General features: G+C 37.9%; 2 protein-coding genes across 2 annotated transcripts in view; one reads left to right on the top strand and one right to left on the bottom strand.

Annotated features, from left to right (window-relative positions):
* Window positions 1-1,076, top strand: part of LOC137648245 (uncharacterized) — a 67,968-nt gene extending 66,892 nt beyond the window's left edge. Inside the window, exon 14 of the mRNA XM_068381169.1 lies at window positions 991-1,076. Within this exon, the coding sequence (XP_068237270.1) occupies window positions 991-1,076 (86 nt within the window). The remainder of the gene's footprint in view (window positions 1-990) is intronic.
* LOC137648733 (uncharacterized) overlaps window positions 1-12,433 on the bottom strand; it is a 332,677-nt gene that overhangs the window by 162,212 nt on the left and 158,032 nt on the right. The gene's annotated exons all lie outside the window — the stretch shown is intronic.

Genomic DNA, 12,433 nt, shown 5'->3' with positions numbered 1-12,433 from the left:
TTAATCCATTCATCAACTAGAGACTTTTATCCTTCCTGATGCAGCCAAAGTACCTCTCATTCATGTCTGACGTCGCTTATTGGAGAACCAATGTCACCCATTTGGTTCTTAGTGCAATCAAAAACCAGCTTCTCTAGTTTCAATCAAACTAATTAAGGTTCAAGTATCCCCAGTTACTACAAAGTCAATTAATCAGCCTCCTTTCCACTTGCCTGCAAACTTGATGAAGATTTAGGACAGCCATTTTATTGTCTTGGCCATATTCGTTAGCAATTAACTGTATGCAGACCAAAAAGCATCCTTTTCGGCTCTCAGTAAACTGAACATGGAATAAGTAACATTCTCTTCAATTCTCATTAAAACTCAATAAAGTTTGAAGAAACAAGAGAACCAACGTTTCCAGTTTTCAGTAATTGCAGTGAAGCTAAAAAACTGAATTTTCGTTTAAATAAAATGCAATAAAGAAAATCACTGCCAACATGATTTTATAGTAATCACAATAGAAATTAAAATTCATTCCTTGCAAATCTCAGTAAACTCAACGAGCCCCAAGACCCATTTGTTCTAATTCTTTTTAAATGAATTATTCTCTCCATCTCTTAAACCAGAGTCTCCAAGTTTTCACTAATTCTAAAAATACAAAAAAGGGACTCCTTCCTTTCCTGTTCTTAGCAAGCGATACAAAGGCTAACTATTCACCTCTAAAAGTCTGTGTAGCACTAGGAGGAATGCCTGCCGAATTGATCGACTTCAAATCAGATCCGATGAGAACGAAACACTAAAATCCGGCCAATGCTTTTTTGCCCTTCCAAATAAGACCTATTCGAATCATCCGAGGTGCGTATGTGGATAGCCTATGAAATGCAAAATTGAGGAAATGGAATTTTTTTAGATTATATATAGGGAGTTAAAGGTACAGCTGCCACAATTTTTAAATCCCTGAGAAGGTCATTTTGAATGTTTGAATTCTACACCACATTTTTTTTACAGGAGCTAGTTATTTAGAAATTTCTGATTGTCTAGATATAAGGCAATATGATGACCCTAGGCATTATGCTATATTTTCTGTTAGCTAAATTCTGAAGTCATTTCACAGTCAATATCCTGAAAAATTAAAGACTTTGAAAAAAAAAATGTATTTTACTGTAAACCCTGAAACCACTAAGGACATATAAAAGACAAACACTCACGAAGGAAATAATGAGGTGAAGGGGCCAATGAAATAAAACTAAAATACAATAAAAATTAAGTAAACGATAATGGCTTTCAAGAAATTTTCGGCATTTGAATATGAGAAATCAAAAGTTGTGTGTAAAGTGATGTAACACCTGTATCAAAGGCAACATCACTGCAAAATTATATATATATAAAAAAAAACTGGAATGTCTTCCTAAACTAAGACGTTTTCCCATTGGTCTCATGTCATGCTAAGATCATATAACACCTCAGAGAAGTGGGTACCTGCCATCAAAAACAATCGAGTAGATCATTCAAATGTTAGAGTTGAACATTTTCCAGAAGTAGTTAGACCAAAAGAATCAGTTGTCCACCAATATGTTCAATCAAATATACTGCATATTCAGATTAAGTTCATATACCAGTTCAGGATGAAGTTAGGATACTTCCTAATTGGATAGAGAGTAGCCTCTCGAAACATTAGATTTGTAGTTTTGTACTATGTCAAGTAATATGATGTAACACAATATAGCTACATATATTGCATTGTCTGAACATGTTTGACTTTAATCGTATGATTGTAAATAAGTGATGTAGCATATGCATTAGTAGTATTTAATTCTGTATCTAACTACCTCAAAGAAGTATAGATCTCTTTATAGTTTATATGCATAAAAGAGACTTAAGAGTCTTTTGTATCGAGGGTCATTTGTTAAGTTTCAATTGTTAATACTGTTAGGTCCAGTGTTTACATGTAGCAGGTCAGAGTCAGAATAGAAGGGTCTTCAAGCCCATATTATTATTATTATTACTTGCTAAGCTAGAACCCTAGTTGGAAAAGCAGGATGCTATAAGCACAAGGTCTCCAACAGGGAGGAAAGGAAATAAGGAAAAACTACAAGAGAAGTTTAAGAACAATAATAACATCAAAATAAATCTTTCGTATATGAACTATAAAAACTTGGAAATAACGAAGAGGATAAAAACTTTAAAACAAAAGAGGAAGAGCAGTAAGATAGAATGGTGTACCCGAATGTACCCTCAAGAAAGAGATCTCTAACCCAAGACAGTGGAAGACCATGGTACAGAGGTTATGGAACCACCCAAGACTAGAGAACAATTGTTTGATTTTGGAGTGTCCTCCTCCTAGAAGAGCTGGTTACCATAGCTAAAGAGTCTCTTCTACCGTTATGTAGCCTATTGTAAATAAACGTATGGAGTTTTACCAAGAAGTCCTCATGGCCACGAAGGATGACATAGATAATGTCATACTAACTATGACTATATTTGCTGGTAAGCAACAGTAATGAAATCTTGACACAAGAATATCAAAAATATAAAACTGGTGATGTCGAAAGAAGAAATGAACTGGAGAGGAATGTAATGGTGAAGTGAAAGGGATGGGTAATTTGAATATGCCTGTGCCAGGTAAGATGTGTGAAAGCGTTATGATGGGGGGGGGGTGATGATGGAAGGTAATGAATTTTACGTGGTTGAGGGAACGAATGAGAAATATGATGTATTGCTTGAGTATAATTCTCTGAAAAAATGTGGTATGATTGTACATCCGAGTGTGAATATGATAGAGATGACAATTAAGGGTAATATTTGTGGGGAATTTTATTTCAAGGAAGATGGTAGAGTGAGTTCGAAGGTATGGAATGGGGTGCCGTTGGTAGGAAAGGAGAGTGTAAAGTTATCGGGTAAGGAAGTGAGGTTATTAGTGTAAAAGTTGCATGGTAGTGTAGTCTGGAAATTTCCAATAGTGACAAGGATGAATATGTTGTGGAAGGTATGGAAGCAGGCAATTTGGTGAAAACTGGTGCGTATATATATATGATGGTATCATGAATATGTAGGAACCTCAAGTGCATGTAAGTTTGTTGCCAAGTGTTAGAAGGAAGAGAGTACGTGGTATACTTGAGGGTGATTGCATGGGATATATGTATACATTGGTTAATGTAGAGGATGAAAGATATGTTAAGGCGAGACAGGTAATGGTTGGTAAGGTAAAGAATGATGACGATTTGGATTACGACACATTGAAAAAATTAATTAGGTTAGATGAGAATATAGGTAAGGTTGAAAGGGAACGATTGTTTACGATGTTAAAGGATAAGCGGAGAGGTTTGAGTCTTGGTAACGAGGACTGTGGGGGCCAAAGCTGCCAGAATTTAAAATAGTTCTCAGTGACGATACCCCCATATATCAGCTGACCAGACCTTTTCCTCCACCTATTGCCAAAGAGATAGAGAAGCAGTATCAGGAATTAGAGCGTATGGGTGTGATAGAAAGAAGTGAGAGTGCCTGGAATAGCCCTAATGTCCCCGTACGAAAGCCTGATGGAAGTTCATGTATGTGTATTGATTATAGGAAGGTGAATGAAGTGACTATTAAAACACGTCTAACAATGAATGTGGTGTCTGATTGTGTTTACAAGATACATGGACTGAAAGTTTTTACTAAATTAGATTTAGTTCAGGGCTATTACCAGATGCCTCTGGCAGAAGGGAGCAAACCCGTTACCGCATTTTCGAGTAGCAATTGTCATTTCCAATTTAAAAGGTTGAGTTATGGTCTTGCTAATGCGCCTGCTGCCTTCCAGAGGGCAATGAAAGTTGTTTTGGTTGGGTTCGATCGACAGAAGGTGACTGTGTTTATAGATGACATTTTGATTGTGAGTGAGACTGTTGAGAAACGCATACAGTTGCTTGAGGCAGTGTTAAGACGGTTAATAAAAGTTGGTGTTAAAGTTAAGCTTGAGAAATGTACTTTGGTGGCCGGGGAGGTACAATTTCTTGGGCGTGTGGTGAGTGAATAAGATATCAGGAAGAGTGATAAGTTTGTGAATAAGGTGAGAGAATTTCCGCGTCCCCGGACTGTGCGCGAATTGCGAGGTTTTCTTGGTTTAGTTGAGTTTGGTCACAAGTCTGTTAAGAGATTGTTTGGGTATACGGAAGCCTCTGAATGAATGGCCGGGTAAGAGGAATAGCATGAAATTAAAATGGAATGATCAGATGATAGAAGCGTTTGAAAGGTTGAAAGAAGCCGCGAAAGACGTCACTTTGGCATTTCCAGACTATAACGAGCATGCGAATATGCTAGAGTTGTATACGGATGCTAGTTGGGTTAGTATGGGTGGCTGTTTGGTTCAAATGCAAGAAGAAAATGGAGAAGAGCAGTTGAGAGTAATAGCGTATGTTAGTAAAGTGCTTGATAAAGCTGAGTGAAAGTATTCGACGATTGACAGGGAGTTGGCTGCAAAAAGATTTTGTAAGAAGGCATTGATAGTATTTTTGTATGATGCAAAAATTTATTGTGCGTACTGACCATCAGCCCCTAGTGTATATGATTAGGAAAGAGTGTGTGAATACAAGAGTTGCTGGGACAATAGAGGATTTGAATGAATTTGATTTTAAGTTAGAATATGTACCGGGAAGTAGAAATGTGATAGCAGATGCAATGTCGAGAATGCATGGGAGGATGGAAGATACGATGAGTGATCGTAATTCTGAAAGGTTGCCTGAAGGTTTAGTTGTGGAGCAAAGGTTTGAAAGGAAAGATATGGTATATAAATGTGTCTTAAGGGGGTTGAGTAAGTTAATACAGGAGGGTTTTAATAGGGAAATACCAGGTAGCGTAAATGAGCTTAAAAGAAGGGTGATGAATGAAGTATCGAAAGAAATGTTATACAATGATGGAGACAGTGTATTTGAAGGCGAGTTATTAACTAGAATATTAATGGTGGTATGTTGTATGATGTAACTGTATATCTGTATTTTGGATGGAATCGCTCGATGGAATAGAGGGCACATAAGGAGAGTGATAGGGAATATATTTTGAGAATTCAATGTAATGAGGAATGTTGTAATTTATGGTATGAGAACGATAATTGTGAGTGACTTTAATCTAAGGTACGGGGGTATAGAAGACAGTGATTATGATGAACATGCTGGCGAAGTGGGTGACAGAACTGAAAGGAGAGTAAATGGGTGTATGCATGGTGTAAAAGAAGAATGATGACATTAGTGAATATAAATGAGAATGAATATTATAGTTTAAGTGATACGGTTGCGAAAGTGTCATTAGTAAATGCGTCGGTTATTAAGGAAATTGAGAGGTACAATTGGGAAGTGAAATTAACATTAACATTAATGGGGAATACTTTAACTACTTAAGATTTGCATATGACTTAGTTCTATTTAGTGAATCATGAAAGTAGTTGCAAAAGGTGATAGAAGATTTGAATAGAGAAAGCAGAAATGTAGGCCTGAAAAATAATTGAGCAAAGCTAATATAATACTCAATGAAAATGTAGAGAACAAATAAGGGTTAAGGACGAGCCTCTAGAGATTGTTAATGAATATGCGATTTAGGCCAGACAGTAACTATTTCTCCAAGACACGGGACCGAAATTAAAAGAAGGATAAGCATGGGATGGAGAGCTTAGGTAAACAAAAAGACATTATAATATGTAAAATGCCACTTTCTCTAAATACAAATATATTCCATCATATGGTCCAACCAGTATTAACTAATGCATAAAATACCTGGAGCCTTACTAAATCCCTAGAACATAAGCTAGTTACAACTCAAAGTTCTATGGGAAGAATAATGATGGTAATAACACTAAGAAACGGAAGATCAACATGGATACGAGACAAACTAAAGTGAAGGATTTTCAAGCAACATGTAAGAAAAAGAAATGGACAGGGGCAGGGCATAAGATGGAAAGGACTAAAATAAGAACAGAATGGGTCCTTAGAGATTGTAAAAGAAGTAGAAGGAAAAAAAGACGATGGATCGACGAGCTATGAAAATTTGTTGGTATATATATATATATATATATATATATATATATATATATATATATATATATATATATATATATATATATATATATATATATACAGTATACATGTGTATATACATATATACAGTAGTAATTCCTTATTCTAACACGGATATGCATGGTAATAAAAAAAAAAAAACTATGCGAGAAATTGCCTTTAAATGACAATTCTTATGAAGAAAGAGTTACTGTGCAGTTTAATACATTTTATTCTTTTCTGAGGTAAAAAAATAGAAAACAGGAATTTTCGGAAAAAAAGAACAATATTTCCGTTCGTCAGATGTTACTACTAAAGTACACTTCTGTACTGTAATATTAAAAGACGGCCGAGACAATTTCCGCATGTATTGGAAAGGTTAAAATGTCAATCTGACATGGCACATATCCATAATGTGATGAGAGAAAATGGGATGATTGGGACAGTAAACACGATATATAAAATACAATTTGACCATAGAATATTAAATATAAGATGATTATTAGAACATTTCAAGAAAAATCTAACTGTCATTCAGATAATTCTATCATGACGATTTTAATGGATCTTATTTGTATAAAAAACATTATTCTATATATATATATATATATATATATATATATATATATATATATATATATATATACTGTATATATATATATATGTATATATATGTATATATATATATAATATATACATATAATATATATATATACATATATATATATATATATATATATATATATATATATATATATATATATACTGTATATATATTATGTATATATATATATATATATATATATATATATATATATATATATACAGATATTATAGTTGTGATTATCAGCGGTTTATGTATGGGGAGATAAAAGTGTTATCCTCCTGGCACAAGTGTTTCTCCACACGCTCCTCTTTTATCTGAGTAGGCGACAGGTAAATGGCCAAAGGTATTGGGCGTAATTGTGTATTAACATATATATGGGTTATATTGTTAATGCGAATAGCCAGTCTGGTGTTCATTCTACACATCTCTGGTCAACGTCGGGTTGGCTCAGCTTAGCTATTGTTGTTTACTCGACTTGGAGTTACGGCAAGTATTTCTCCTGGTTTTATCAGTTCTTCATTTATCGAGAAAAGGAAAACTTAAAACTACGTCATAGTGAAAATTTCCCGATAAGATCATTTGAAAAATGCCAATCACCAAAGTGGTTTTTAAATAGGGAAAATTATCTTTCTTTTTTTTCATATGAGCTTCAACAATAATTTTCAGACATTTTCGAGCGACATTAGCTAGGTGTCCAAAACTGTGTGAACAATGAATTCTGTAACATGGGAATTGGAAAGTAATATTTACAAGACAATCTAGCAAGTTTAGAATGCATATAACTCCTCTGAATAAACATAGTATTCCGTAATTGTTGAAATTTTGGAATAAGAAATGATAAATATCATAATTCTAACGCCTTTAGACCATTGAGACGATAAAACTTTTGTTAATGACTTCCTTTGGATAGGCGGCGAGGAAGATGGTGCAGAGATAGACTTTTCAAGTATCAATCGAAAATTTTAAGAAATGCATAACAAACTCTTAAAGCAGTGACTTTATAACATTATTTGATTTAGCATATATCGAACGTGGGATATAGGTGGAAGGGGAGTCACCTTTACCATAGTATATGTGCCTGATTTTACCTAGATATGGACAACATAAGGAATGCAAGTATCCAAAAAGTGAAGCAATTGAAAAAAAAAGGAATGCAATCCTGTACACGTGATCACATGGACCGGGAAGATGTAAATATTCAAGACAGAAATTTAAATATCCAGACTCTCAGAACAATTATTATGAAATATATATGGACAGTTAAATATAAAAGTGCGAATAACATTCATCAAAGGTGGACTAATATCTAGCTAAATAAAATGAGAAATATGGGATTAAGTGCAATTGTAATTTACAATAAAATTATGACAATTAATGATACGATATATAATTCAACAGGAGCAGTTGTAAGAAATGTATAAGGCTACTGTAGGAGATCATAGCCCAACCCCCAACTAAAGGGGTTTGATGCAATCCCAAATTAAAGAGATGACCGTAAATTCGAAATGATTGAGTTAATATATCTGGCATCACATGAAATAGTTTTCAGAAGTATGACCTGATAATTATGTTTCATAGAAAATTTAGAGGAAAATGAGAAAACATCTTTAGGAATTCTATATATTAATTAAAGAAATGCGGATTAATTTTTTTCTTTTTCATTTATTCTGATCACTACAGCAGTGTTTCAACAAAACTATGCTAATCAATAATCACTCGATAAAGCCAAACTTTTGTCAAAACAGTCATTGTAATTATGAGAGGCGCCAGTTAGGGGATCACTGAGAGGCAAGGTGAATGCAACTAAACTTTATTAAACAATCATCAAGTTTATATACAGCGACTTCCTTCTTCTTCTTCTTTATCTACATCTTTCCCCACTTCTATGTGGGGTCGATGTTTCTGGTCAGCTTTCTCCATCTACCTCTGTCCCACACCTCATCACCGGTTAATCCCTTTGATCGAAGGTCATCCTTGATACAGTCCACCCACCTTCGCTTTGGTCTCCCTCTCCTTCTCGTGGGAAAAGATATAGACAAAGAAGAAGAAGAAGGAAGTCGCTGTATATAAACTTGATGATTGTTTAATAAAATTTAGTTGCATTCACCTCGCCTCTCAGTTATCCCCTAACTGGCGCCTCTCATAACAAGCTTTATCATGTTTGACTTTTTGTAATATTCTTCCTCGGATATCGCTGACCATAGTTGTCCAAGGTAAATGGTGAGGGTTGGCGGCAGGGAAGACATCCGGCCATGAAAAAAAAATTAGCCAAAACTATGGTCGGCGACTTCCGAGGAAGAATATTACAAAAAGTCAAACATGATAAAGCTTGTGCTAGCATGATAACACAGGCTGGTCTGTCAACAGTGCACAGAAGAGCGAGTGATCATATAAAAAATCAAAACTGCTAAAATGTAAGAGCTGTATGAAACACGTGCGGTGCACAGCTCCCCCCCCCCCTAAAAATAACACACACCTGTGAAATGGGGTGCCCTGCTCTCGAGAGGCATACTGTAAGCGGGTCATCTTTCAGGGGATACTCAGGTTTAAGGAGATCGATGGAGACCCAGACTTCTTTGCCACAAATGTTCAGTAAGAATGCCTTCGTTGTTTGACGGATCACAAGGAAAGGCATTAGCAGTGCCTTGTTTGTGTCATTGTGCAGAAAAACGTGCGTTGCCGAGTGCAGATCTATCGTTAGGTGTTTCTTAGCTGGGGGCTTTTAAGTCTGGCTGCATGGAGTAAATTTTTCCTCAACGTGAGGTAGACGCTGAAAATTGTTGGAGGAAGTTGCTGACGGAAAAAATTCGGCAGGGACAACCAACGTATCGCCTACCATTTCAGCTGTCAAGGCATCCAGGCTGTCTTTAGGAGTGGTCCTTAGTTCCAGGAGGACCCAGGGAAACTGGGTAAACCAGTTGGAGTCCTTGCAGCAGGACATCAAAGCTGCTTTGAAGGTGCAACGAAAACTTTCAACCATTGCGTTGGCAGAAGGGTTGTAGGCATTTGTCTAATGTAGGGTGATTCCCAGGAAATTCGCTAATGATATCCACAATTGAGAGGTGGAAGTGGTACTCCTGTCAGAAGTAATGTGTTTAGGGATACCAAATTTCCCTATCCATCCTGAGAGTAAGACAAATGTACATGGGGCTGACGTTGCAGTTTCCATGGGAGTGGCTTCAGGCCAATGAGTGGAGTGGTCGATGACGGTAAACAGGTAATGATGTCCTTGTGATGTGGGTAGGGTACCTACAATATCGACGTGAATGAGTGCAAAGCGTGGCTGAGATTGAGGAAAGGTGCCCACTCCTGAATCCATGTGTCAATGTACTTTTGAGGTTTGACATGAAGTACAGGCGCAGACCCAATCCTTTCCATCAATAGTAATGCCATGCGAAATAAAATTCGTCTTCAGGAGCTGTGTAGTACAATAGCGCGAAGGATGTGAAAGGCCATGAAGGAAATAAAACACCTGTCTCTGAATGGGAGCAGGAGGAAGGTGGTATTGGAGTCGTCGACAGGGACGTCCTCCCAATGACGAGATGTGCAGGATGTCGTACATGCTTGGTACTCTGGATCTTTTCGTTTGGCTTCTGCCAAGGCATTGTAATCAAATCCCAGGTGAATGGCGGCCAATGTGTTTCTAAATAGGGAATCTTGAACGGAATTCATTTTCCCAGGGTCTTATTGAAGGGTACAATTGTATTCAGCCATGGCAGAGAGATGTCAGCATTGGCGAGCGGATCAGGTGTCAGACTGTCAAGTGAAGGCATGCACCAGAGGCATGTGGTCCGTACAAATGACGAAGGGTGTACCTTCCAAGAAGTGGCAAAAGTGACTGCCGGCCAAGTGCACCTCCAACAATTAGCAGTCAAGGGTAGAGTAGCCAGATTCTGCCTTGGACAGAAAAAGGCCAATGGGTGGGGCGAGCCGTTGACCACCCGGTCAAGTACTGCCCCAACAGCGACATCGCAGGCATCGGTGGAGACAAGGAGGGGTGTATGTGGCATGGGAAATCTGAGAGCAGCAGCGGTTGATAGGGCATTCTTTGCGTTGCAGAAGGCCGCTTTTTGAAGAGGACCCCACTTCAGGTCTTTTGGCTTGCCCTTGAGGGAGACATAGAGAGGAAAAAGACTGGCAGAGATGGCTGCCAGGGAATGGTGATAATAGCTGATCATGCCCAAAAATTCTTGCAGTGCTTTGATAGCCGTGGGCGTGGGGAAGTTCTGAGCGTCTGCTACCTTCTTAGGGAGGGTGTGGTCTTCACTTCAGAATGATGCGGTGCCTTAAGAACGATCCTCTGTTGGCACCAAAGTACACTTGTCAGACTGCACTACAAGGCTATTTTGTTGTAGGCAGTCGAACATGATGAGTAGGTGATGGAGGTGTTCCTCTTTGGAGGAAGAGAACACAAGTATGTTGTCCACGTAACATAAACAGAAGGGGAGGTCCCACCGATGCCGTCCATGAGACATTGAAAAGTGGCCCAGCATTATGAAGGCCTAAACAGGAGAAATTGAAGGTGTATGTACCAAAGGGGGTTGGTGATGTTGGTCTTGGGGATGTATTCCAGGTTCAAGGGTACCTGATAATATCCCTTCTAGAGGTTGAGCGTGGAGAAAACCTTTTCTTTGAGCAAGTTGGAGATCAAGTTGGCAATGTTTTTTTTTTTTTTTAGAGGGGGGGTTAGTGATCCGGTTCTGTCTGCATGTTCAGGCACCTGTAATCCCCACCCAGATGCAGGGAGCCATCTTTCTTCAGAACGATGAGTAAGGTGGATGACTATGGGCTTGAGGCCCTTTGGCAAAGGCCCATTTCTTCCATTTATGCAAAAGTTTGTTTAGCAGCTGCCAAACGCCTAAATCTGGCGGTTATATGGAGTCCCGTTGTCTTGATATAGTGTTTATAAACACTATAGCAGTAGGTGACACCCCACCTCATCAGAGATGACCCTGCCATGGTGAAGCAGAAATTGGACCTGGCCTTCCTCTTCATAGCACCTGTATACCACTACCAGAAGGAACCAAGGCCAAGGTATGTACACATGTACGTAAAAAGATAAAATTACATACAGTACCATAAATGAATAAAACTTACATAAAAACAAAAATGTTTACAGTACAGGCTGTTTGCAAATGTACTGTATTAAATTTCATTTAGATTTAAAGTTACTTATTACAGTAATTTACTTAACATTTTACTTTACAATTCTAGTAACTATAACTGTAAAAATTGTATATTTATTAAAAAAAGATCTTACCATGCTGCTGGGGGAGGATGATCATCTACGCTATCGTCGTCACTGAGCTCCACCTAGGTCTCATCAAAGAAACACTATGAATGCACGTACCAATGAATAATCAATGTTGTACACCACTGCTACAACTCTTCCACCAAATGCAACATCACTGCCAACTTTTCAAGCGTGATGCCTTCATCCTTCTTGTCAGGTTCATCAGCCTCCTGCTCTTCCTCACTCGCTGAACGGACTAATTCCACCAGGTCCTCGTCAGTCAGCTCCTAGTCCTGAGCATCTAGCAACTACAAGATGTCAGCCCCAGCCATTTCAGTGAAGCCTTCGACTTAAACTGACATCGGCACAGTTTCGAGCCTCTTGACAATCTCTTGGAAGGCTTTGTTAAGAGTGAAGCTGCCAAAGTCATTCCCAAACCCTGGACACACATTTCCAGCATACATTGACGGTCTCGGACTTGATGTCGTGGAAGAGATCCTGGACCACAGACAGTCTGCTATTGTAAGTCGTTTCCAAAACTGGATAACATTCAGGTCAGGGTCATTATTGATGGCTTCTTGGAGTTGC

The sequence above is a fragment of the Palaemon carinicauda genome, chromosome 10 (genome assembly GCF_036898095.1).
Source record: "Palaemon carinicauda isolate YSFRI2023 chromosome 10, ASM3689809v2, whole genome shotgun sequence".
Classification (NCBI taxonomy): domain Eukaryota; kingdom Metazoa; phylum Arthropoda; class Malacostraca; order Decapoda; family Palaemonidae; genus Palaemon; species Palaemon carinicauda.
Note: the sequence above shows the minus strand (reverse complement) of the source record. Positions and strands in the feature narration are given on the sequence as shown.